Source organism: Lactuca sativa, chromosome 9 (genome assembly GCF_002870075.4).
Source record: "Lactuca sativa cultivar Salinas chromosome 9, Lsat_Salinas_v11, whole genome shotgun sequence".
Lineage (NCBI taxonomy): Eukaryota > Viridiplantae > Streptophyta > Magnoliopsida > Asterales > Asteraceae > Lactuca > Lactuca sativa.
The window spans coordinates 38421406-38448009 of NC_056631.2; the positions used below are offsets into that span (position 1 = coordinate 38421406).

General features: G+C 36.7%; 2 protein-coding genes across 5 annotated transcripts; both read right to left on the reverse strand.

The window, feature by feature from the left end:
• Window positions 1-2241: 2241 nt before the first annotated feature.
• On the reverse strand, window positions 2242-3458 carry LOC111882683 (protein ZW2). Its single transcript, XM_023879049.3, has one exon. The coding sequence runs from the start codon at window positions 3092-3094 to the stop codon at window positions 2384-2386; it is 711 nt and encodes a 236-aa protein (XP_023734817.1). The 5' UTR covers window positions 3095-3458; the 3' UTR covers window positions 2242-2383.
• Window positions 3459-7324: 3866 nt separating this feature from the next.
• Window positions 7325-12022, reverse strand: LOC111882712 (phosphoinositide phosphatase SAC8). 4 transcript variants are annotated; one of them, XM_042898095.2, is made up of 20 exons: window positions 11586-12021; window positions 11140-11214; window positions 10800-10927; window positions 10633-10724; window positions 10485-10542; window positions 10262-10318; window positions 10128-10161; window positions 9946-10026; window positions 9752-9858; window positions 9479-9565; window positions 9271-9348; window positions 9073-9137; window positions 8890-8988; window positions 8693-8795; window positions 8484-8598; window positions 8317-8389; window positions 8158-8251; window positions 7961-8047; window positions 7804-7870; window positions 7325-7640 (listed from the first exon to the last, which is right to left on the reverse strand). In XM_042898095.2, exons 1-20 carry the CDS (start codon window positions 11746-11748, stop codon window positions 7516-7518), a joined length of 1788 nt encoding a protein of 595 aa, XP_042754029.1. In that variant the 5' UTR covers window positions 11749-12021; the 3' UTR covers window positions 7325-7515. The 4 variants fall into 4 exon arrangements, 3 of the variants coding, with proteins under 3 accessions (XP_042754029.1, XP_023734844.1, XP_023734845.1); XM_023879076.3 differs by having other exon boundaries at window positions 7325-7643; window positions 11586-12016; XM_023879077.2 differs by having other exon boundaries at window positions 7325-7643; window positions 8693-8792; window positions 11586-12014.
• Window positions 12023-26604: the final 14582 nt, after the last annotated feature.

Consider the following 26604-nt stretch of genomic DNA (forward strand, 5'->3'; position numbering starts at 1 on the left):
TTCCAAGTATTAACGACGTCACGACGATACCCTTCGTGTGTATTGGGATCGCCACTATTATTTTGTATGTATCTTGGTTTCTACCTTTTGATTAGGCACAAAATAACCAAATAAGGTTTAACCCCAGAGATTCACGCAAATTAGGGCTGGTGAACTTTAGTGGAAACGTCATTAACAAAGACAACCACTATTAGCGACGACACCTAACTCTAATGTTGGATGTTGCTGCTAATAGTTGTTGTTGATGCTAATGATATCACCACAAAATCCCGATATTCTTGTAGTGAAAGTTTTAATTGTATGTATGTCAGAAATTGTTGGGCTACATTGACAATAACCTTAACTTAAAATATCATTACATACACAAGTAATCGCCTTAAATAATAACTTGATAACAAGGTTGTCAAGATTAATATATTAGCATGATCGTTTTATGTGTTGCAAGATCATGATTATAAGATCAGATTGGGGTCGTAAGTTCGTAGGAAAATAAACTCATTCAAATTTGTTTGTAAGTCTTGGATGTACAGTATAGATTACAGTTTGATGTTGATTAAGACGTTGATATGGAATGAAATTTACCACCTTAAACATGGACCTTAACTTTTTGTTGTTGAGACCATAACTTTTTAAGCATAAACCATAATTTTTGTTATTAAGACCATAAAAACATGTTATGTAACATTCCAAAAATCACAATAAATTTAAAATTTTCAAAATCAACCATGAACCAACATTGTTTACAATAATACTCATTGTTTCAAAAGTAACATCATATCATAGTGTCCCAAGTAAACCAATCACATGAAAATTGGAAGATGTGCACGATCAGGCCTTTACTTTCCCATGATCCTCTAAAGTACCTGAAAACAATAAACTAAAACTATAAACCAAAGTTTAGTGAGTTCCCTAAAGTACCAAAACACCAAATGACAAACAAGCATACATATATAAGCAGCCAACCTGACTGAACCACCTCGTAGGGCCTACAGCCTATCCAGACCGCTCTACGAGCCTTCGGCATGACTGGACCGCCTCCTAAGGCCTGCAGCCTATCCAGACCGCTTTGTGGGCCGTCGGCCTGACTAGACTGTCTCGCAGTGCCTACAACCTATCTGGTCGTCCTCGGGTGTCTTGGCCTACAACACAAAGCAAGACCGCCTTAACCCAAACACAATATGTCGACATATGTAACAGACAAACATAAACACAGAACCAGCAAAATACAGATAATCATGCAGATCTACTAATCAGCCACATATTAGCATAACACTATCCTAACCAGGATACATAATCTAGTGGGTTGGCATTGGTGTCTTCGACCCATGGGCACAATAAGGAAAACTCACCTCTCAGTCTGAATGCAAGCTGAATAAATCTCTACTTCGAAATTGGCTCTACTCGACATCTATTACCCAAAATATTTCCCAACTAAAATTAATAACAATTTACCCAAAATACCCTTTGGTCATGATTGGTCAAACCTAACAAAATCAACCGATTCAACCCAGCCGAGTTAACTCAGTTTTGAGCTCAAAGGAACACACACAAGACCTTACAGATATTTTAGGGTTGCAATGGACGAAATGAGGTTTTAAGGCTGGTGAGGGAGTGAGCATTTGAGAGTTAATGATGTTTATATAGGGTCCAAACCCTAAAATTAGGGTTTGTGGATCAGGCACGTACACCCATCGTACGTGAGCTCATCCCCAAAATTACAGAAATGACACTATGGGCCAAATTGCAACATTTCTCATATATAAGGGCTAAAATGCAATTAATCTTCATATTTAGGTTAAAATTAAAAATACATTATCATTGGATTGTTACATGTTAATTATAAATAATATCAAGATCAATTTGATATTTACAAGTAAAGGCTTTGATCACAAAAGGAATTTTGATATTTACAAGTAAAGGCTTTGATCACAAAAGGAATATCATAAGTGTAACATGTATAATTCAAAATAAATCGATAATGTTCTATGAGGCTCCTTGCAACTTTTTTTTCCCAAATCGAATGGATTTTTAAGATTAAACTAGATAATAAAGTTATAAAACTAAAAGAAAGGTATCAGATCGTGTTAAAATCGATGTGAAGATTTTAATATTTTAATATTTTAATCCGTGTCCTAAAAACTCATTGTAGATCAGATAAATCCTAATAAGATTGAGATTATTTCGTTTGTAAAATCATAAAATAGTTAAATCAAGTTGGTGATCTTAAGGTATACTAACGCACATTTAAAACAAAATTTATTAACTCTCTAATTCAAAAAGATTTAGGAGAAGTCTTAATTAATTTATAACAAAAACGACCAAAATTGATAACTTTTTCTTTTTTGGTAAAGAAGCAAAACGGATTACAAGTAAAGTGCATAACTCATCGTCCTTTGTCTCCTCGCTGGGAATCAAGCTGCCAACCACGCGTCCTTATTTTGAGCTGCAACTCTGTCACTGCCGCTAAAAACCTCACGTTCTGCACCGGCGTTAATATCTCCACCACCCTCTCCGCCACTCTCGACCTCAACATATCCGCGTTCGCGACAACCACCTCCAACTGCTCTTTCAATGTTTCAAATGCCGATTCCATTTTGTCATACTTCCCATTCGCCAACCAATTCTCTCCTCTCCTAGCAACCTCAACAATCGGCGGCGCCGCTACGCTTTCCTGAATCATCGCCAACTCATTCTCCAATTCCCTCTCCTCAGCCTTCGTCTCCGCCTTCAGCCTCTCCATCATCTCCACCTGCTCCTTGTTCATATCCTCCACCGAACGATCCACAACGCGGAACGTTAATGCGGGTTTAAATCCAGCAATCCAGAAGAAACTCCGTTCAAAAGACGAAAACCACGGCGGCGAGAAAACTAACGACACATCATGATTTGCGATTCGAGATTTCTCCTCGAAGTATTGCAGGTAATGCGCGAGAACACGAGCGATCAAATCACGGAGATCATCTTCGGAGGCGTCACAGGTTTGCATAGCCGATCGGAGGTCTTCCAGGTAATGTTCCTGACGAACTAACCATCCTTGGAAGAAATTCTCGAACTCTTTTGCATTTGTGTCGATTGATCTTCTGGATTTCGTCATTTGGAACGATGACACCGGAAAATTTTGCTTGAGCTGCTGAAATTTATACGGGGGCGGTGGAAGAGAAATTTGCCGATGGTTCTGGAATGCTTGCGATTACAAGTGGAATATGCAGGCAAAGGTGACGTATGAATTAACCCTGGTTACAGGGAAATCAGCTGCGAGTGGCACGTACGAGGCTTATCCACCGACACCCCATTTTTTTAATCGGACTCCGATTATCTATGTCTGCTTACTCTTTTAGTATTTTTTTTTTTGGGTTATGTTTTAGCTTTTCAAAGATTTATATTTTTTTGTTTATGTGATGATTTTTTTTTCGTTTATTTATGTGAGTTTTTCAAAAAAAAAAAAAAAATTAACTGTAATAACAAATTACCATGACATATTATTTGTATAAAAACACTTTTATAAATATTTTATGTTTTTATAATAAATATGTTTTTTTCACAAAGATTTAAAGGGTTTATTTACGTTTTTTACCCTATGTTTACATAGTATATGAATAAAGTTTTTTTTTTGAACGGTTGAGTACATTAAAAACCACATTTTAACAAGAAGCTAGAGCAAAAATGAACCAATTACATCAAGTATAAGAGAGGATTTTGAAACCAATGGTGCCATTTAAATTGGAATTTATACTTCCTATGAGCTATCCAACTAAAAGCAATCAAAACTATGTCATCAAACATTTTATCCTTTCTAGGTTTATTTGTATTAAAGATGCATCTATTTCTGAAATTCCAGACTGAACCACGACGTAGTGACTATGATCGGTTCCAAAACTGCTTTACGAGCCACATACACATGCAACGAATCCAAAAAAACCAAGTAATTCACAAATAAGAATAAAATTAGATAAGTCTATATCACACCAACAAATTCTCTTGAGAATAATTTGGGACACAACTTCACACTTGATGAGCACATGTCAAATATCTTCTATAGAGTTGTTACAAATCGGGTATAAGGAACATGGAATGTTAATACCACGGTTAGGCAAGTTTGTTTTAGCAGGCAAACGGTCCAATGTAGCTCTCCATGGAAATATATTAACCTTACTTGGAAAGATCTTATTCCATTCAGTCTTGATAAGAAGTGATGTCACCATGTGTTCATCAATATGAATTTGAGCATCATAAACAACATACCAAAACCATGATTAAGATTTGTAAACTTAAGGGTTTTTTTGCAAAATATTTTATAAACTTAAGTGTTTTTTTGCAAATAATATTTCATGATAACCTTGAAACCTGTTATTATAGGTAAAAATAGCAAAAATAAAAAAGGTTGAAAAACTTAAAGATAAAAACGAAGAAAAAATCGTCATAGGTACAAAACCAACCAAACTTGACAAACCTAAGGACTTTTTTGTCAATTAACTCTTTTTTAGGGTGATCATTGTGTGTTTGGGCCAAAATTGAACTGTAAAATGTATGCATCGTAACATTCGCATTTTGGGTATTCCTCTTTTGCCCTCAAACTTAAAACATTTTGCATTTGGGTCCTCGGCTAGTATGTTGGGCATACGCTAGGAGTATGTTGGGCGTACTAAGCCAAAAAGTTGGTCGTGGAGGCATCCACATACACTGGGCGTACCTGGAGTCTGTTGGGCGTACAGTCACCTGGGAGAAACCCTGATTTTTAGGGTTTTCGCCCTATTTAAACACCTTAAGTTGCTCTTGGACCTTCATATGACTAGCCTCCACCTCTCCAAACCCTGAGAACGAAACCCTAATTTCCATTTATTTGTTTTGAACTTGGGAGTGACCTTTGAGGGTGTTTTTAGAGATCTTCAAGGAAGGAGAGCTCTTGGAAGTTACATTGGTGTAGTTGAAGCTTGTGGATCCAGAACTATCACCAACTTGGAAAGCTTTTGGAGGTATAAAGCACTTAACTTGATGGCTCTTTACGATAGATATAGTTTAGGGCTTGATTTTGTGAATTTTATGGTCCGTTAAGTCATGCTTGGGAGTATAGGCTACTCCAGAAGAAGCTAGGGATGGTAGATCTTAGCATTTCTGAGGTTCCTTGTGCACAAAAATGATAGCTTGATGGGTTTAGCTCATCCATGCAGGGTTAATGTCGATTTAATGAAGTTAGAATGCTAGATTCGGACTTTGGGGTGTTTTTAGCCATGCAAAGGCTTAAAGTCTTCGACTTTATGGTTTAAGACCTTGCTATGAGGTTGTTCTGAGGGTTGGTCGTTAAGTTCTTAAGTGGTTAAGACCTTGGGGCAAGAATTGGGTTCAAACCAATACGCTGGGCGTACTTCTGAGTATACTGGATGTACTAGATGCGAGCCCCGATTCTGAATCAGCCACGTATGTCGGGCGTACGAGCTAGGTACATCGAGCGTACGTTAGCCATTAAACTTTTTGAGTTTTTGGGCTCGGATTTAGTTAGGCTTTGCTTTGTTGGGTTTGGACCTTAGACTTTTTATGGTATTAGATCACTTCTTACTTTGGGCCCATATTGGGCTTTTGGGGTCCTTTAGGAATTGGTCCACTATTGGGCTTTAGAGTTTGGGCCTCGGTTTTGGGCCAAGTGAGGAAAGGTAAAATGGTCTTTTACCCTGAGTGTTGAACAAATGAACTAGATTCCTGGTTATGGTTTATGACCCAATTATTAATTGGGATATTATTTGGTTGGTTGGTGCGGGGATTCTCCGCTTCAGCAGCCCGAGCATTTACCTGATTTTCCAGCAGATTGAGGTGAGTCTCCTCCCAGTGTTTAACGAGTCGAAGGCACCAATGTCTGCCGATTGATTTTGGTTATTAGTTTGCTAGTTGTCTGTGTAACTCTTGCATGTTTTGTATGTGGTTGTGTGTATATCGGGCGGGGATCGATGTCGGGTGGGGCCTGATGGATGTATCGGGCAGGGTCCGATGCCGAGCGGGGATCAATGTATGTATGTATGCATGATATGTATGAAATGAGGTATTTTAGGAAGCTCACTAAGCTTCGTGCTTACGATTTTCAGTTTATGTTTCAGGTACTTTCAGATCGAAGAGGAAGGGCTCGGGGTGATCGTATTGCACACACCATGATTTCCGCTTTATTTGACTTTGATGTACTCGAATGATTGATTGAAATACTCTGATTTTCCCTTTATGGTTGTATGTGTAACATCCCAATATTTGTCATTTATGGTCCCTGGGGATAAAAGGATGAAGTCATAAAAGTCTAAGGGCTAAATTGCAATTATTGGGATCAGGAGGAGTATGTTGCGCGTACATAAGGGTACGTTGAGCGTACTAGGCACACCCTAGTACGTTGGGCGTACACTTGTGTACTTTGGGCGTACTCATGGCAGAAGGAAACCCTAATATTTAGGGTTTGGGGACTATATAAGCAACATTATGAGCACAAGACCTTCCCTTACCCTAGCCTCCACTACTTAGAGTCGTTTTCCCCAAACCCTAGCAATTTCCTTGAGTGTATGAGCTTATCGAGTGTTTCTTGAGTGTTTTAAGAAGAAGGTGTTGCATAAAGGAGTTGGATAAGAAGATCAAGCTTGTAGATCTAAAGTTAGTTTGTGCCCTAGAAGCTTCAGAAGGTAAAAAAAAGCTTCAAACTTTATGCTTATATGATATAGATCTAGTCATTCTAGCTTTATGAAACCATTCTTGTCCCAAAAATCCCCAAGTTGGTGCATGTTATGATTTGGACAAAATAAGCTATCCTTCTAGACTCTTGAAGGGATTTTGAGTGATAAAAATGAGGTCCCAATTGCTTAAGAGTACCGAATATTGTTTCTGATTTTCTGAAAATCGAATTTGATCGAAAGTCAATCCCGAGTACTGAACCGAATTAACATTTCCGTTACCGAGAATGGTACTAGTACCTGTACAGAATCCCAAATTTCATGATTTCATAGTACCGAGTATTGTTCCATATTTTTAAATTCGATACCTGTTTTGATACGAGATCGATATTTGGTACAAACTATTCATCCCTATTTTACACTCACAGACTCCCCTACTCCCTACAACCTCACCCTACACCCATCCTTACCTACCTACCTACGCATATGCATACCCACATACATACATCCACCCACCACACCTCTAACCCCACTATACCCACCCAACCCCAACAACCTAAAAACATGTGTACATAATACAAAAGTTTTTCCTTATAATTTATTAATGGGACCCACTCCTTTTAACACATATATTTTTTTCTATACCATCACTTATTTTTCAACAATATGAACTGTATAACACACAATTTAAAAAAAAATGTTTGTTTAGGAACACTGCTATTATGTGTGAAGAGATGTAAGCACATTGCTATTATGAGTTGCATTATGCTATTATTGGTACAAAAAATAAAAGAGAATATAAACTGCCCTTGTTGATAGAGCCCAACCAAACATCATTATCTATTCAGCACTTAATAGGAATATTTAAAAGACGAAATTATAGAAGGCCACACAAACGAGGCCTAGAACAGATTTGTCTTCCGTTGGCTTTCACCAGGGCCATCATTCCAGCAGTTGCACCAACACATATTACTGAAGATATCATACTCTGTGCGTTTTGTCCTGCTGTGAAGTTTCAGTTTCAACCCATTTAAGTCCCTCATTTTTCACAATTTTTCCCTCATGTGTTTTTTTCCTTCCATTTTCTCAAATATTATATATATTTTTAAATCACGTATGTAGTAGTAGATCCAAAGTTAAAAATGGAGTTCATGGAATACCATACCTCGGTTAAGTGTGATGGATGTCACTGTCAACCCTCCGATCAATAAAGCTGAGGCCACTGGAAACAACTGAATATATATATCCAAAAAATATATAATAATTGTTTAGTAATTGAAATAAAAAAAAAAAAGTTAACTCAAAATATAATATAAACTTACAGTGCGTGTTTCGAATTTGTTTAGTTGAAATGGGGAAGGACTGTTTCCGTTAGCAGTATAGTTACCACTTATTAGGTCTATTGCATCCTGAAAAACACACAGAATAATAATAATAATCATGAAAAAAGATGAAGAGCTGTTTTCTATGACGAGGGCATTCATGTCTTTTTGCACACACAAGAGATTGAGAAACTTGCCTGGCGAACTCCATCTTGGAAATTATTTAAATAATATCTTGAAAGGGCACTCATCCCATCTTTGATTAATCCGGATATAGTCTGTTTCCCATATCTTTAAAAAAACATCATGAATGAGAAAGGAAACATAAGAAATTTTAATATTATTATTATTATTACCTGACAATGTCCCCTTTTAGAGCATTTGTTCCAGAATACTCGAGGCTGATTTCATCACCTTGATCCACCCACACTATGAACATAATTTATCCATACAGCACTTTATCCAGACATAACTTAATGGAAAAAAAATAGAAAAAAAAAAAAAAAAAAGGAAAAGGCCTTACAAGTCCTGAAGATCTCAAGATCTTCATCAGCTGTGAAACTACAAATGCTTTCTGATTGTGTTAGTGCACACATCCGCTGCAATTGTTGATTCAAAGAAATCCTTGCAAGATAACTCTGCAACAATTAAAAAAAAAAAAACACGAATTTTACATGTTTACCCTTTTAGGACTAGAAGAATGACAAGGGCATTCACGTCTTTTGGTAATACCTGGGTAACATTTGTGCGGTCAAGGCAGTCAATGCAGTTGGATCGGATGATTCCTTTCTGCTCTGCTACCAACTCTCCTTGTGTGGTTTGGAGGAAGAATCTGCTGAGCTGGAAAAGTGAATATTATAGCTCCATTTTTAAGGAAACTATTTCAGGTGGCAAAATTGTAAATAGTGTAGTTAAGTTTTTGCTAATACCCCTGCTTTTCAAAGTCATCGGCTATTTCATCATACAAAAGTTTCAAATTCTCAAAATTTCGGTTGCCACATCGTTGATGGAAATCAAACGAGACATATCTGAATCAATAATAACTTCACATTAAAATTGCAATCAAATGATATAACTTATTAAAAAGACATGAATAAAGATTAGAGAATCACCTAACATCAGGAAGCTTTTCCATTTCTGTGGCAAATGCAAGGTTTAAAAGGCTCTCATTTCCATGCTACATTATCACAATAACATAAAAAGATTACTATAATTGTAGAGAAATATATCAACATATGATACATATTTAAACAGGGTTGGTCAAATAGTCAAATAGTTAAACATCATTTATCAGTTAATGCTTTGGGCACCTGGTCAGTTAAGTCAACAGCAATAGTATCTCCATATCTTTGCATAAGATCATGAAAGTGGCGTTTCACCACCATTGGCTGCATTCAGTTAAATAAATAAAACATTCACACACTTTAAGGAAATAATACATAATATAATATTCTCATTAAAGTATAACTCATGAATTCAGGAGTAAAGTAAATGATGTTATTATGATGGAATTCATACTGTATCTTGATGCTCAATAACAGCAAGACGCGGTTTATAACTTAAATCAACAATTTGCTCCCACAATAGAGGAATTGAACCTCGAACCTGAAATCAAAAAAGTAATATAACATCTTCAATGTCTTTTAAGATATACAATTTCAATATATCTGGTAAAATGAATGTTAATAAGCTGCTGAAAGATCATATGTTCAGAAGATTAACACAAGTCAACAACCATTATTTTGGGAATTTGAAATTTATCTACTGAAATGATGTAATTGTAGTAATTACCTGTAAAAATGATGATTTGAATCCATTATACTCCAGCAACTGTTCAGTTTCAATAAAATTTGCAGTGTCACCTTCTAGGTTAGCTCCACGTCTCCACATTCTAGTACCTAATTCATATCAAATACCTCAAACTCCTCACACAGATAAATAACAACCTTAAAGTTATCAAATCAGAACATTTCAATTTAACCTACCAAGACGCCTTGTGCACCTCCTTGATATTAATGTAATTGTGGATGTTAAATTATTCAGTTTCAGCTGTCCAGTTTGGAAACGTAATCTTCTGTTAAGGAGAACATCATAAATAGCATGGAATCTAACTACTATTGTATGGAAAATGACAGAATGCATTCATAAGAATAATTGTAAAGGATATTTCCTTGTAAGAGTGGCACAACGAACTCATCAAGCTGTGGTAAGAAATATGAATATATATCAGAGAAGATTATATTTCAACAATTTAATATCATAATCATGAAAAAAATGAAAATGTGGTGTCTATTGTCTAACCTTATTCTCAATTAGCTCCTCCAAGATATTCCTGTTCCAAACAAACCGTGGGTCAGCCTGAAATACAAACAGGGAAGTTTTTGATCTTCAAGAAGTATTGTTATGAAGGAAATGAAGTTGTTTAAACAAGTGACTACATGTCTTATAATGAAAATGGACACGAAATTCCAAATAATACATGCTACAGTGGAATTAAAACAGAATATCATATGTGAGAATCTACCTGCTTCCAAATTGGTTTACTCATCCACCCATCAGCCAACTTATATCTTCTCTGTAAGCTGTAAGACATTAAATTTCTTTGAAATCAAAAAGGTTTTCTAATCCAAATACCAAATTATAGGAGTTCATCATTCAATAAGAAAATGTACTTTAATGTAATATCTGTTTCGTAGGAATAATACAATCCAGGAGTCTCCTCTACAGTTCTCAACAATGTCTGGAAGTAAGCCTCGTCTTTTTTCTGTATAATGATGGTTTTATGAAACAATTAAGGTGTGGGACTTAATGGAACAGCTTGCAGAATAAATGAACTTACTTGTTGATTATTAAGATTACTTAAACCTTCATTACAGGATAAGAATTTCATAGAAATGACTCTGAAGACAGGATAACCAAGGTAAGTTCCAACCTCCTTGCGAGAAGTTATAACCAATACATATGTCCCTACATAAAAACCACAAAAAGTTCAATACATTCATCAAATTTGGGCCTACTAGAAGTTGAACAACTGTCCATGTATGGAAAAACAACTATAAGTATCATTGTTATGGATGCAAAATGATATTTTATCCAAATTCTAAAAGGTTCAATGGCTCTATGCCTGTATTTAATGTATATGTCCAACAAACCCTTGTATAATACGTAGCAATTATCACCTGCAAGCAATCTAATTGTTCCAGCAACTCCAAATATAGTATACATCCTGGAAGCAGTTTCCAAATTAACTTCACCTGTGACAAGTTAAGAATTTCCATGTTAGCACATCTTATAAATAGGATAATGCATATATTTACATCTTCAATTGATTCGTTGTTTCGATTTACCATGAACCTTTTTCAAATTATTTAGGTAAGTAACAAATTTATGTTTCTGAAACTTCAGCATACTGAATTACTGATTCAATTTTAAATTCTAGTCTACAGAAAATAAGCCAGGCGACTTGATTCTGAAACTGGGCAAATGCCAGGAAGTTTAGCAATTCTACGCAAAATTAAACATGCTCTTAGCTCCTCTAGCGTCTCAATTTTGCATAAATAAAAAACCAAATCTAACATACACAAACGGAGAAACTTGAAAATTGAAAAAAAGCAATCAAACAAACCGTCAAGATTACGAAAGGTTCCATCGGAACGAGCGATAGAGAAGCCTTGACCCGGAGATTTAACTGGTCTGATAACGAATTTATCTGGAAATTCGTGCAACTCTAGTTCGCTCCATAGCTTGAAATGACTCTTTCCAGTTGAAGAAGGCGATTCGATTTCCATTTAGCAAATACGATTGTTTGATTGAGTGAATACTAGTTGATTAAAGAAGGGTAGCTACTGATTGGTGAATGATTAAAGATGGAAAGAGTAATTTAAATTGAAATGGCTAATGCAGGTGGGGGATTAGGTGATTAAACCACCAGCAATAATATTCCTTCAATGAAAAGGTATTGGTAGTTGCGATGAACAAAAACTTTGACTATATTTGGTCAATCGCTTTTGCTTAACAAAATTACCAAACAATCGGATGCTACTTATTATAGTAACTTTGGATTTTAATATAATCCATAATTCCAATGTTTATCATTTTAATTTGTATTGTAATAAAGATATATAGAGTCCAAAACTGTAGTTAAGGCAATACATAAAGAGCCAAATGTAATAATCATGGAAAAAGAAAACCACAGGAGCTAAATCTATACAATTTAGAACTATAATTATAAATCTAGGGGACTAAACATGTAACCATTCTATTACACTAGGGGTATTTCTGTAATTACGGCGGCACATGTTAGCATCAATCACCGTCAAATCGACGATAATTGTCAGTATGTAGTAATGAATTTTCCTATACAAATGGAAGTTATCCATTCAGGATTCATGGGTTGGTTACGTTGATGGGGGGTTGCGTATGGTAGTGAGGCTCATCCATGATTTGCCTATGGCAATTTGATAAGATTTGTGTTTTCTATGTGGATAGGGCTTGAATGACTTTCTTAGGTTGATCGTGCACGTTTTTATACAACAAGGTTGACATATATATTAAACATGGTTTTAAATAAAAAGAATCAACAACAACCATCACATCATTTTGTATACCAAAAAACGAATATTTCAAATATATACTTTTTAACTTGTTTAAATTTTAAAAAGTACTTCATTATATTTAATAGTAGATTTTAACCATGTTGTGTTTGTATGTTTGTAAAATGGAGGTGGAGATTTTTAACCGAGATGAATGCTCTTTGGGTCTCGCTCATTTTTAGCAATTCGTAGGGGTTGTGTACTTTTTGTTAACGGAACACTAAGATGCAAATTTCAAGGCATTTGGAGCAATATTATATTATTATTATATTAAATCATATTCAATACCAACACATAGATATGGATTATTATTACATAAAAAGGTCGGTAAAGGGAATTTAGCCGCGATTTGGGTTGAAAATTGGCTTGGTGGCTCTTCTTTTAGGATGCGGTTCCCGAGTTTATTTGTGCTCGAGTTGGATAAAAAAATGCTTGGTTGATTTTCTTTTTAACCAAGAGGAGTGGCTTTGGGGGTGGACACATATATTGGGGTAATTGAGGCCTCATGACTATTCAAAATTTAAGGAATTTTGACAATATTTAATTTTTGAGAGGTTACAAAGCTAAAGGGTGTAGTGTATTTTTTTTTTAATGGTAAAAAGATGTAATTTAGGCGTCATATAGTTTTAATATTTTTATAAATTGTGGGCGTATTGGGAAAACTAGCTGGTATCGGGTAACTTGTAGCTTGTAGCGTTTTGTTAAACGTTACATGAAGTAGCATTTGAATTTGGAGTGTTTTGTTTAAACTAAACGCTAGAAGCTTGCAATGTCGAACGAGGCTTTCTGTTCAAAACGGAGCGTTTTGTCAAACGCTAGAAGCTAGAAGCTCTCAAACGCTCCCAAAAGCTCTATGCCGAACACATCTTTTATCTACAAACTATAATGGTTTTGGGCGTATTCAGCAAAACTAGCTGGTAGCGGGTAACTTGTAGCGGGTAGTTTGTAGCTTGTAGCGTTTTGTTGAACGCTACATGAAGTAGCATTTGAATTTGGATCGTTTTGTTTAAACTAAACGTTAGAAGATTGCAGTGCCGAACGAGGCTTTCTGTTTAAAACAAAGCGTTTTGTCAAACGCTAGAAGCTCTCAAACGCTCCCAAAAGCTCTGTGTCGAACACACCCTTTACCTATAAACTTTTTTTTTTAATTTCAGTTTTTTAATAAAAATCATACTAAAATTAAAAATAACATAAAATTAATAATTACATTTTAGAATTTCTAAAAAAATAACATGAAATTACAAATTACATTTAGACAAAATTGCAAAAATGGTCCCTGTGGTTTGCATTTTTTCAGGAAAAAAGTCCAAACCACGAGTTTTTTGGTTTTGTGGTCCTTTTGGACTGGTTTGTTTGTGAGAATGGTCCCTATACTTAACACCCGTTAAAAAAAATCTGTTAACCCCCTCATGTGCCTTGCACGTGAGGGTATTTCTGTCCTTTTACTTATAGGGACCATTTTTGCATATGGAAAAATAAAACATCCTTTATATATCGTTTTCTTTTCCCAGCTTCTTCCCCAATAAATCTTCTTCCCCAACGTTCTTAACTGTTCTTCCCCAACGACTATTCTCTTCCATTTCTCCTTTCCTGACTTGCAATCGAACAATGGTGGTTTGTTTTTGTGGAAAGCTTGCTTTGGTGAAAACGTCTTGGACACCACTGAATCCCGGCAGGAGGTTTTATGCTTGCCCTACTAAGGATTCTGTTTGTGGGTTTATCGGGTGGGTTGACCCACCTATTTGTGCTAGGAGTAAAACCATCATACCTGGTCTTCTAAGAAACATAAATACATTGGAGGAAAGATGTAATGGGCTGGTAAGAAGTATCAACATGATACAGGAACAGTGCAATGGACTTTTGAGCAGGAACAACATGTTGGAGGCAAGGTGTGATGCATTGAAGGATGAAGGTTTCAAGCTGAAGATGTATTTATGTGCAAGTTGGTTTATGTTTGTGATTGTTATCTTTAGTACTTGGTCTATGTAAGGGATAGGGTTAGGCAAATGTGGGGATTTTTGTTGATCAAGTGATGCAGGGTAAAAATGGTATAATTTTGTTGTAATTTGACTTCATCATGTTTGTAATGAATTCCAAAATGTGTATCAGTTGTGTTCAAAATGTGTATCAGTTGTCAGATATAAGCACATAAATAGAACCAAAATGTAACAAAAGTACATTACCAAAATACATGTCATAAATTTACCAAAATGAACATTCCATTAACCACATGAGTGGAACCAAAAACCATTACCAAGTTAAGCATACAAGTGTCTGTGCACCATACATAACCACATCATCAAACCATAACTAAAGTTTTCAAAAACAAACAGTTTTTAACAACAAGAAACTAAAGAGTCATTGCACCACAACAAATAACCATAATCACTTCTTAGATTGATTCCCTCCTTGCCCTTTACAGGTCCTAGAGTTGTGTCCTTTATTCTTGCATTTGCTACAAGTAACACTAACATGTTTCCTTGATAGCTTCTGCACTCCATCATTTCTTGGCCCTTGGGAATTTTCTCTTTGCATCTCATTGACTCCATCACCTTCACTTGCCTTCTGCCTTTTGCTTAACCTTTCACCCTCACTTTGTCTTCTTTTTTTCTTAGGCCTTCCCACCTGAGTGTGATGTGGAGGAGGGATTAGCTTTGTTGGACAATTACTTTTAGGCCACATGGGTCTCCCTTTAATTGGTTCCACCTTAAATGAATAAGCTTTTTGCCATGTCTCTAGCCAATACACCTTGTGTACCCACTTGTAAATGTCAAGCTCAGCCTCAGGGTTTTTGCTCATTTCATTCAGAGTTGCAATTGCATGCCTGCAAGGTATTCCCATTAATTCCCACTTTCTGCAAGTACAGGTTTGGTTCCTAACATCCACCACATGTTGATCTTGCAATGCTGCAGTGACTTGATACTTGTTTGCCCCATTCCACCTAGCAATATATTGTGAAGCACCTTTTTTCCTTGCATCTAGGATGTCTGTTGCTGTAGGTGTTAGTGGACCTTTAGCCTTCTTCATTGCCTTCATGACATTGCATATCCTCTTCATTAGATACTCCCTAATGAACTCTAAACATGAAATTATAGGTTTGTCCCTGCCTTTCTCTATCTTCCCATTAAACACTTCACACATGTTTGAAATCAACACATCAGAAACAACTCTTCCTGCACATTACAATAACATACAATTAATGCTGATAAATAACTGAAACACATAATCTTTACCATATGCAAACATATACAATTACCTGAGAAATGACTCCTTGCCCAATGTACAGGAGGAATTTGCTTCAACCATTGACATGCCTCCTTATCATACTCACTAAACTCTTTCATCAAATGTTCAAACTCAGGAATGGTGGTTGCTGATGCACACCTCCATAAATGGTCCCTGTACTCAGTTTGCCCCCACTTCTTTCTCATATTGTCATGAATATGTCTAATACAATACCTATGCTCAGCATTGGGAAACAATTGATCAACTGCAATTTGTAATCCCTACATGACTCAACATACAATAATTAGAATTAATTTCTTGGTAAAAAAACACAATCTAAATGATCAATTGATGAGTTTTAATTTACCTTTTGCCTGTCACTTATGAAAGTATAGTTTGAGTTGCTCCCAAGCTCCAAGTCATCCCCAAGGTTTTCTAAAAACCACTTCCAGCTAGCTGTGTTTTCAGACTCAACAATTGCATAGGCTAAGGGATAAATTCCATTGTTGGAATCTAGACCAACTGCTGTAAGAACCTGACCAGGGAATGGGCCTTTCATGAAGGCACCATCCAAACCTACTAAGTCTCTAAGACATGCTTTGAAACCTTTTTTCAGTGGACCCAAGCATACATAAATCCTTCTAAACTGCCTTGTTGGGGATGCAGGGTTGCCATTAGGACACACATCTATTTTGACTGTTGTGTCTGGGTTTGTAGCTTGAAGTTCAAGAGCATAGTCCCTCAACAACTCAAACTGTTTTGTGTAGTCCCCAGTTACATGCTTTCTTGCCATATCTTTTGCCCTAAACACCTTATCCATTGAAATACCCACCTGGTAGGTCTTTTGAAAGTGATCTTGTATGGCTCTCAAAGGAATCTTCGGATCTGCCTCAACTTGATCTATGATTTTCTTGCAGATTAAAGAAGCAGTACAAGCTCTGAGTTTTCTTGTTTGTAAGCATGTATGAGTTTGGTTTAAGGTCCTTATAAACCAATCAGATTCGGGGTTTGACCTAGATGCATGTATATACCAACCACATGTTTCTTTTTGTGTCTTTACTTCTTTGCCCTTGCTTTTTGAAGTGGTAGGTTTAGTCCCCACTTGACCTTTATTGATGACAGGTACAACTCCTCTGCACTGTGCCCTAAGCCTTTGACTGTCATTTTTTTTAAAGAATAGATTCCTTCTTGTTTCTAGTGCGTGCACATCAATTAACTCCTTTAATTATTTTTTACTTTTAAACTTTTGCCCCACTGAGAATGACTGTATATGTACTGACCCAAGGCTGCACCTTTTTTCTTTTCCCAAATTTCTTATGAGAGCTCTTCTTTCTCTGTCTTGGTCTGATCCTTCATCCAATGATTCGAACTCCTCATTGTTGATCACTTCCATATCTTCAGGTTCATGACCATCATTAATACATGCTCCTTCAACATCACTTTCAACATTTAGAAAGAAGTCTGCCATGTCCACATCAACATCTTCTATATTGTTCTCCTCATCCATTATGTCATCCACTTTATCTTCATTTTCTGATTGTTTCCCATCATGATCATCACCTTCATCCTTTTCATACTCTTCATCACTCTCTTCAGATTCAACATCCCCTTCATACTCTTCAACATACTCATCACTTCCATTTAAATTTTCCATAAGGTTGTCAAAAAGTTCATTATATTGTTCATCATCATTAATGGGTGGGGTGTTGTAGCATCCATCAATATGGTCATTATCATGAACCCCAATCATCTCATCCCCTACATTAGCAATATTTGAAGTAAATGGATTGTAGCATCCTTCAACAACAGTTGCAGCCTCATGAACCTCCTTAACACCCTCATTAGTGTTTTCCTTCTCTTTTAAATCATCGATATCCTCTAAATTAAGCCTCTTGCTACAAGAACCTTCCTCTCTTTTTGAATTCCCAACTCTACCCCTTCTATACTCTGGAGAGAATGCATCAGTTTTACTCCCAAAAAGAATCAAAGACATGTACTCACCAATTGGTTCATCATTGACATGGTTCATATTTCTCAATGGAGATTCTACATGAACTTCAGCCTCATATTTAGCCCCTTGATCATCATTTTCTGGTAATTCCTCAATGACAACTTTACCCTTTGCATTTGGAGACATGAAGTATGTGAGTAGATTTGTCTTCCCATGTTCTGTGTACACTTCAATCAACTTGTTATTTTGAATAAATTTAGAAAGATTGATAACATCCTGATCATTCCCTAAAGCTCTAAGACCAAATTGAAAGTCACCATTGGGTATCCTGAAATGGTAGTATATCACTGGGGATTCAACACTCAATTCAATCATCCGTGGGTCTGGGTAACCTAGGTCAAGCATTATGGCATCAAGTTCATGTACAGAAAACTCATCTATGTCCACATAATCAACATAACGCACTTCACCTCCAATATACTTTATGTCAGGTAACTTAGTAAACTTCCCACCATGATGAAGCTTAATACTAAACCATGTGGGTGCACCCGCTACAAGTCAAAATTGTACATGATAACAAAGTCAAAATTTGGCGGATTTTAGTATAAATCAAGGGTAAAATGAAAAATAGGAATGTTTAAGAAAACAGAGCAACTTACCATATAAGGATGATACGTCGACAACTTCATTTTTTGGTCTGATCTGCCACATTACGTACACCATTTCGACTTTAAAGTATGACCTTGTCTCCTTTTGCTTCGATTAGGTTCTTTCGATAACGACTTTTTTTTTTGCAGGTTTAATGGAGCAGAAGGAAGAAGGAGGGAGGTGGGGAGTTGACGGGTGTTTGGGATTGTAAATGAGGGATAAAAGGTAGAAGGAAGTGTTGACACTGTAAGTAAAAAGACAGAAATACCCTCACGTGCAAGGCACATGAGGGGGTTAACAGATTTTTTTTAACGGGTGTTAAGTATAGGGACCATTCTCACAAACAAACCAGTCCAAAAGGACCACAAAACCAAAAAACTCGTGGTTTGGACTTTTTTCCTGAAAAAATGCAAACCACAGGGACCATTTTTGCAATTTTGTCTTACATTTAAAACCTAAAAAATAAAAAATAAAACATGAAGTGAAAATTTAAAAAAAAAAATCCTAGAAAAAAAACATAAGATCGAAGCTACAATTGCATATTAGCTTATATTTTTCGAGAATCAACGTCTTCACCAATTTAGTCGTCTCCTAATCTTTGGGGTCGAGGTATCTCACATCTTGCATCAACAACGAATATTTATGAATCGGATGATTTCAACCATATGCTTCTCCAAAGTTGTATTCAATTGTGTCATTTGTGTCATCATTTCCTCTGATCTAGTTGACCGCTCTGTTCCGACTGACGATTTGATGATGTCGTTTTTCCTTTTCCTTTTCCTCGAGCTTTTGCTTTGTCCCTTCCCATGGGACGAAGAGGCACACGTAATTCTTCGATGTCGTCGTTATCATCATTAAGATCAACGCCAATGTGACCATCCAATGATATTTGTTGTGAGCTTGAATATGAAGATGGTCGGCTTCTTTTTGGCGGATTAGCAATGTCTTCATGTGTTGCAAACTCCTTCCACCTAATGTTTCTTTTGACAACTTCTCACACATGAATGTGTTGGAATAGTGTCTAAGGCTGCAACTATATTAGGCAAGTATTTGACCCGATTGTGCATGGTCCTTTTGGGTTGCCTTCACCATAGCAACTTGATATGATGATTTATTAAGAGAGAATAAATATTATTATAAAGAATAATAATATTGTTATTTGATTAATATAAGTCATAAATTAATTGGTATTAATTTGGTGACTTAAAAAGATTAATTAAATAAGAGGGTATAAACTGTCAATTGTTTGATAGTTAAACTTTAGACTGTAAATCCTTATTGGATAGAGGATGGACAAATTCTAGAAGCTAGGGATAGCTTAAAATCGTCCAAGGTTATCTAAGGAAAGGATATGGATTGCTTTAAGAGAAGATTATCCAACTAGGGTTTAAGTTGTAACCCTTAAGGAGTCTACAAGTATAAATAGACCCTATGGCAAAGGGAAATCAGCACTTCATTGAGAATAGAGAATCCCTGGCCGAATTTCCTCCCCTCTTTTCTCTCTCAAATCATCCTCCTTGCTATTTGGTGTTTGTAAGCCATTAGAGGAGTGACAATTGTGACTCTAGAGCTCCAAGACAACAAGATCAAATAAGAGATGCAAAGGTACGATTTTAGATCTGTTTTTGTATTGTTCTTAAACCTAATTAGTCATTAGAAGTCTTGGATTCAAAGCATGTTTAATTAGAAAGCCTAGATCCAAGCATTAGGGTTTTGCATGCGCACATAGTAAAGTTCTTATGGATAAAACCCATCAGAATGAACTTAAAAGGCTTCAACATGTCATCTTGGAATGTCGTGTGCGTTTTTTCAACAAACTCATTTTACTTTCACCGCTAGCCCATTGCTTTTCGAAGTTTGTGTAAATCTTGTTCCAATGTGTCACAAGTTTGTTAACAAGATTCCATTTTTGAGTTACATTGGTAGGACGTTTGGTAATCTGGTTCTCGACCTATACCCTTACAAAACCACTCCATAACACGTAACCAAAATTCATCACGTGATTGGCCTTTTCATGTGTTGCTATCTTATGATATGTCGACATATGCCTTTGCTAATTTCGTCTCTTCTTTTTTACTCCATCTTCTTAGATCGACCTTCCCTTTTTTGAGGTTGTTCTTCGGGCTCATAATCAGAAAGAGTTTTGGTTGCGGGTGTGAAAGGCGGTTGAGATTAAAATTGGAATTGGGTTTGCATTTGGATTTGAGATGTTGTTAGAGGTGGTGGGGATTGCAATTGGAATTTTTGTGGCGTTAGGAATTGTGAATAATAGCTAAGAACACCACCTACAAACGCTTGGTTTTGAGATCTATCCATTGTGGCCGATAAGGTGGTGATGATGTTGGATCGTAACCGAAAAGTGCAAATGCGTTGGAAGCATTTTGGTTTAAAGCATTTGGGTTGGAAGATTTTAGGGTATATATATATATATATATATATATATATATATATATATATATATATATATATATATATATATATAATTAAAAAAATGATAACAAAGCTGTCTGCCAATGTTTCAAGATTTTCCTTCAAACACTCTCAAGAAATCTCTCAAAAACTTCTCCTTCTTCCACCAAAGTTTCGAGATTTTGGGTGTGTTTCAAGAGGAGTTTTCATCAGAAATCATCATCCTTTGTAAGATCTCACAAAACTAAGTTAATTTACTACATCTTTAAACTCAAATCACTCCTCTTACACCCATATTTTTGTAGATCATGTTTCTTAGAACCATCCAAGTTCGAAAACCTCTTCAAGAGACTTGCTAAAGTCGAGATCTTCTTCAATATCTTCATCAAACCGAATCCAAACCCCACAGTGAGTTCATACCCCCTTGATTTCGGTTTTACAATGTTTTTGGAGGATAATACAAGTTGATATGTGTTAGATCTATGTCTTTGTGTATGTTTATGTGTGTTTTATAAGTGTATGTTGTGATGGTGTAAAGAAATTCATAGATCTAGACAATATTTTGAAACTACAACACTTTATACAACTTACTATAAGGATAAATATGCTAAGTATATGAAGATCCATAAGAAACTAAACAACACTTGAAAGAGGGCTATTTATGACTAATAAACAAAAGATTGAGACTTCTATGCCATATACGGTTTTTTACCAGGGCTAAAATGGTCTCTTTTACATAAAAATGGGTTTTTATAACATTCATAGTTTTCAAGGGGCTAAAAGTGAAAATTTTCGCATAATGGGCCATAAAATGGGCCTTACGGTTTTCTTGGGCTTAAAGTGTAAAACTTTTGGTTTTTGTGGACTAAATTGTCATTATATACAAATTTGAGTAAAAAAATGTGAATTTACGGATATAGGGGCTGAAAATGTAACTTTCCTCGAATTTGAGCCAAAAATGTTATTTTCATAAAGTTTGGACCGAAATTGTCATTTTTATCAAAAATGGGCTAAAAATGTAAATACTCATAGAAAAAGGGCCGAAACAGCAATTTAAATATATTTGGGCCAAAGATGTTAATATTTATGATTTTGGACCAAAAATGAAATTTTTAACTAAAATGGGCCATAAAAGCTATTTTATTAGAATTAAGCCCATAAAATGAAAACTCTTAGCCTTAAGGGACCTAAAGTGTCAAATTTTCCAAAAATATGATTAAATTGTATATTTTCGATCTAGTGGGCCAAAAATGTCACTATTACAAAAATTAAACCTTTTTATGTTACTCCGTTTAACCCGTAATAAAAAACAAACAACGAAATAATAACAATGGACGAAATACATTGATAACATGTTTATTGAGTTATTGGGCTTAATTGTAACGCCCCGATTCTCAGGTATCGTTAATATGAGTTTTTGAATTAGGCCCTACTCGTCGAGTAGCAGCGAGAAGGATCGCAGGTTAAGTGACCTACTCGACGAGTCCATATTGGGACTCGACGAGTAGGAGCTGGAAAGTGAAATCCCAATTCTCAGGGTTGCACCCCTATTTAAAGGGACCTTAGCCTCCCTTGGACCTCCTTACCGTTCCAAAGAACCCTTGAGAGCCTTATTCGTGTGTGTGCCTTGTGTGTGTGTTTGAAGCTTGAAAGAGAGTCCTTAGAGGGAGAAGACTTGGAGGAGAAGAAGATTGAAGCAATTAGAGTGTGGGAATCAACACTCATCTCAGATATCAACTTCAAAAGGTACCTAAACCGTCATTCTCCTTATAGATCTCCTTTATTGGGTGAGTTTTAGGGTTTTCATGGAATATCAAGTTGGTATGATGAGCTATGGGCCAGATTTGAAGTTGTAACTTCAGATATGGACTCTCTTTGGGTTCTAGAAGCATAAAGTTGCAGCTTTAGTCGTGATTGAGTTCCCCTTTGTGCATAAAGACCCATCAATAGCTTAGATTTGCCATTTTGAGCCCTTAAAGCCACGCATGCACGTAAAGTTTGCAACTTCACGTGATAAGCATGCCCTAGAAGCTTGGATCTGTGATTTGGAGCCTCTGCATGGCTCAAAATGGATCTGTATGGAAAGAGGACTGAATGGACTCGGCGAGTCGCAAGGTTGACTCGGCGAGTCGCATGAAGATGGCCATTGAACTCAATGAGTTGGTTGTGATGGGTATTGGTCATATGAACATTCCTATGTACACATGCAAACCCTAATGCTTGGATCTAGGTTTCTCTAATTAAACATGCATTGAATCCAAGACTTCTAATGGCTAATAGAGTATAATAACAATAAGAAATCAGAATTAGAAGTTTACCTTGAATCACTTGCTTGATCTTCTTGTCCTTGGAGCTTTAGAGTCATAATTGTCACTCCTCTAATGGCTTACAAACACCAACTAGCAAGAGGATGATTTGAGATAGAGGAGAGGGAATCAAAATCAGCCAGGGTTTCTTTCTAAAGCACAAGTGCCGATTTCCTTAACCCTTGGGGTCTATTTATACTTGTAAGGCTCCTAGGGTTTCACCTTTAAACTCTAATTAGATAACTTAGGCCCTAAGCAATCCAATACCCTAATTGATAACCCTTTGGACGAATTCTAAGCCTATCCTAAGCCCTAGAAATCGTCCACCATTATCCATAATGGATTTTATAGCCCAAAGTCCAACTATCATACAATTGACAGTTTATGCCCCTTTATTCAATTAATCTCTTTAAGTCATCAAATTAATTCCTAATTAATTTATGACTTATATTAATCAAATAATAATATTATTATTCCTTATATTATTCTCATAATATATTAATAATATTCTTTCTCTCATAATAAATCATCCTGTCAAGTTGCTATGGTGAAGGAAACCCAAAAGGACCATGCACAACCGGGTCAATTACTTGCCTAATATAGTTGCAGCCTTAGACACTATTCCAACAGTCTCCCACTTGGATAAGTCTAGTAACTATATATACAAGTACAATCCAATTAGCAATCGTAGCTCTCAAAGACGCTGTCAAACTCTGATCTAATCAATCTTGTCCTTTAGATAAGGGATCGTATAGTCATCTGTTTAGATATCATCCTGACAATTCTATGGAACAATTTGTCTAGCATTTGGTTTCTCGATCTCCGATTTATTTGACATAGAACTTAATCGAACACATCAATTCAGTTCTGACCGGGCCCGACACATAAGTCAAATTAAATCATTGAGCGGCCGAGATATCACTTTTACCTTCTTAGGATAAAAGTAACAGATAAACTTCGACTTATATGCATTTACTTATTCATTAATCAACTATACACAACAATGCGTTTTATAACACCAAGTTACTGATGCGGTTTCGCATTATCAATGTACAACCAATTAACAAATAACAAACCATATATCTAGGTTTTAAGACCATATGATATTATCGTCTTGCGATCACCCTTTATTTATCATATTCCATAAGGTGATTCCAGCAAGCGCGGGTTTGTTCCAATGCTCAAAACCAGTTCATAAGCACTCATGAACGTTGCAGCAACCTTTTGCTATGTCTAATACCATTTAGACAATCTACACACCAATTCATGACAATCTTCATTCATATCTACTTCCAACATATGAACGATTGTGGACAATTTGAATAATTCGATTATTCTTAATAAACTCAATTATTCTGGAAGTCAAAACATGCAAAGTGAAACAATTAACATAAGACAATAACATTACTAATAAATAATACTCTTTTATTTAATCATCAAATGTTAATTACATTTATCTATTACACGTTTCCAATACTATCTAATCTATACTAATATCACCCTTCAGCCCAATACTCCTAGCATGCTGCAAGTGCTTAACCCTACTCAGTCCCTTCGTAAGCGGATCTGCTGGGTTATCTTCTGATGATATCCTCTTCACCACGAGTTGTCCTTCTTCTACACGATGTCTAATAAAGTGATATTTTCTGTCGATATGTCGAGATCTACCATGATCCCTCGGTTCCTTGGTCAAGGCAACCGCCCCTTCATTATCACAGAAAATTTCCAAGGGCTCCTTTATGGTAGGTACAACTCCAAGATCACCGATGAAGTTCTTCAACCATATTGCCTCCTTCGACTCCTCGCTCGCTGCAATGTACTCTGATTCACACGTTGAATCAGCTACGGTTTCTTGCTTGGAACTTTTCCAAGTTACTGCTCCTCCATTCAGGGTAAAGACCCAGCCCGACTGCGAACGGTAGTTGTCCCTGTCGGTCTGAAAGCTGGCGTCACTATACCCTCGCACCTTCAAGTCATCACTCCCTCCGAGGAATAAGAACCATTCCTTCGTCCTCCGAAGGTACTTAAGGATATTCTTAACCGCAATCCAATGGGCTCTGCCAGGGTTCCCTTGATATCTACTAACCATGCTCAAAGCAAAGGCTACATCAGGGCGAGTACAAGTCATAGCATACATGATTGAGCCAACTGCGGAAGCATATGGAACTCGGCTCATTTCAGCTATTTCAGCTTCGGTACTCGGACTTTGAGTCTTACTCAACTTGGCATTACTTTGTATTGGTAACTCTCCCTTCTTTGAATTTTCCATACTAAAACGTTTCAGTACTTTATCTAAGTAAGTGTTCTGACTAAGTCCTATTAGTCTCTTACTTCGTTCTCTCACTATCCTTATTCCCAGAATATAGGAAGCCTCTCTGAGGTCCTTCATAGCGAAGCACTTCCCGAGCCAGGACTTAACCTCCTGCAGAGTCGGGACGTCGTTTCCTATGAGTAGTATGTCGTCGACATACAAAATGAGGAAGCTTACTATACTCCCACTGGCTTTGACATATACACATGATTCATCTTCGCTTCGTACAAATCCAAACTCTTTGACTTTCTCATCGAAGCAAAGATTCCATCTGCGAGACGCTTGCTTAAGTCCATAAATGGACTTCTCAAGCTTACACACTCTATTTGGATGCTTTGGATCGACAAAACCCTCTGGCTGAGCCATGTAAACATCCTCAGCCAACTTCCCATTAAGGAAAGCGGTCTTGACATCCATTTGCTAAATCTCATAATCATGAAATGCGACAATTGCTAGCATCACTCTAATAGATTTTATCTTTGCAACTGGTGAGAAGGTCTCATCATAGTCAACTCCGGGAGTTTGAGTAAAGCCCTTCGCAACCAATTGCGCCTTATATGTGTGCACGTTTCCATCCACGTCGGTCTTCTTCTTGAAATTCCACTTGCACCCAACGGTCTTACGTCCGGGCACATTATCAACCAAATTCCAAACTTGGTTGTCATACATGGATTGGATCTCGCTGTCCATCGCCTCTTTCCATTTCGCAGACTCTGGGCCTGCCATGGCTTCCTTATAGCTATTAGGTTCATCTAAATTTATTAGTGTACTATCACTAATATACGTGTCCCCTTCGGTAGTAATATGAAAACCATATAACAGGGGTTGAACTCTAACTCTTTCGGAACGTCTAAGAGGTAATGACACGTCAATCGGTTCAACCGGATTTTCCTCCTCGGGTTGAGTGCCAGTGGTAGAGGTTCCTTCATCTATTGACTCTTGAATCTCTTCAAGCTCGATTTGCCTCCCACTGTCTCCTTGGCTTATGAGTTCTCGCTCTCGGAAAACTCCTCTCCTCGCAACAAAGACAACATTGTCCTTCGGTCTATAGAAGAGATATCCAAAGGATTTCTGCGGGTAGCCGATGAAAATACATCGCTCACTACGAGGTTCGAGCTTGTCGTGAGTATCTCGTCTTACGAAAGCCTCGCAACCCCAAACCTTGATATGTGCTAACGAGGGAGCTTTCCCTGTCTACATCT

Coding starts and splice junctions, on each gene's coding strand:
- LOC111882683 (XM_023879049.3), bottom strand. CDS start 3,094: ATGACGAAATCCAGAAGATCAATCGACACAAATGCAAAAGAGTTCGAG.
- LOC111882712 (XM_023879076.3), bottom strand. CDS start 11,748: ATGGAAATCGAATCGCCTTCTTCAACTGGAAAGAGTCATTTCAAGCTA. Junction 10,928..11,139: donor AACAATTAGATTGCTTGCAG/GTGATAATTGCT, acceptor GTTTTTATGTAG/GGACATATGTATTGGTTATA. Junction 8,599..8,692: donor ACCGCACAAATGTTACCCAG/GTATTACCAAAA, acceptor TAATTGTTGCAG/AGTTATCTTGCAAGGATTTC.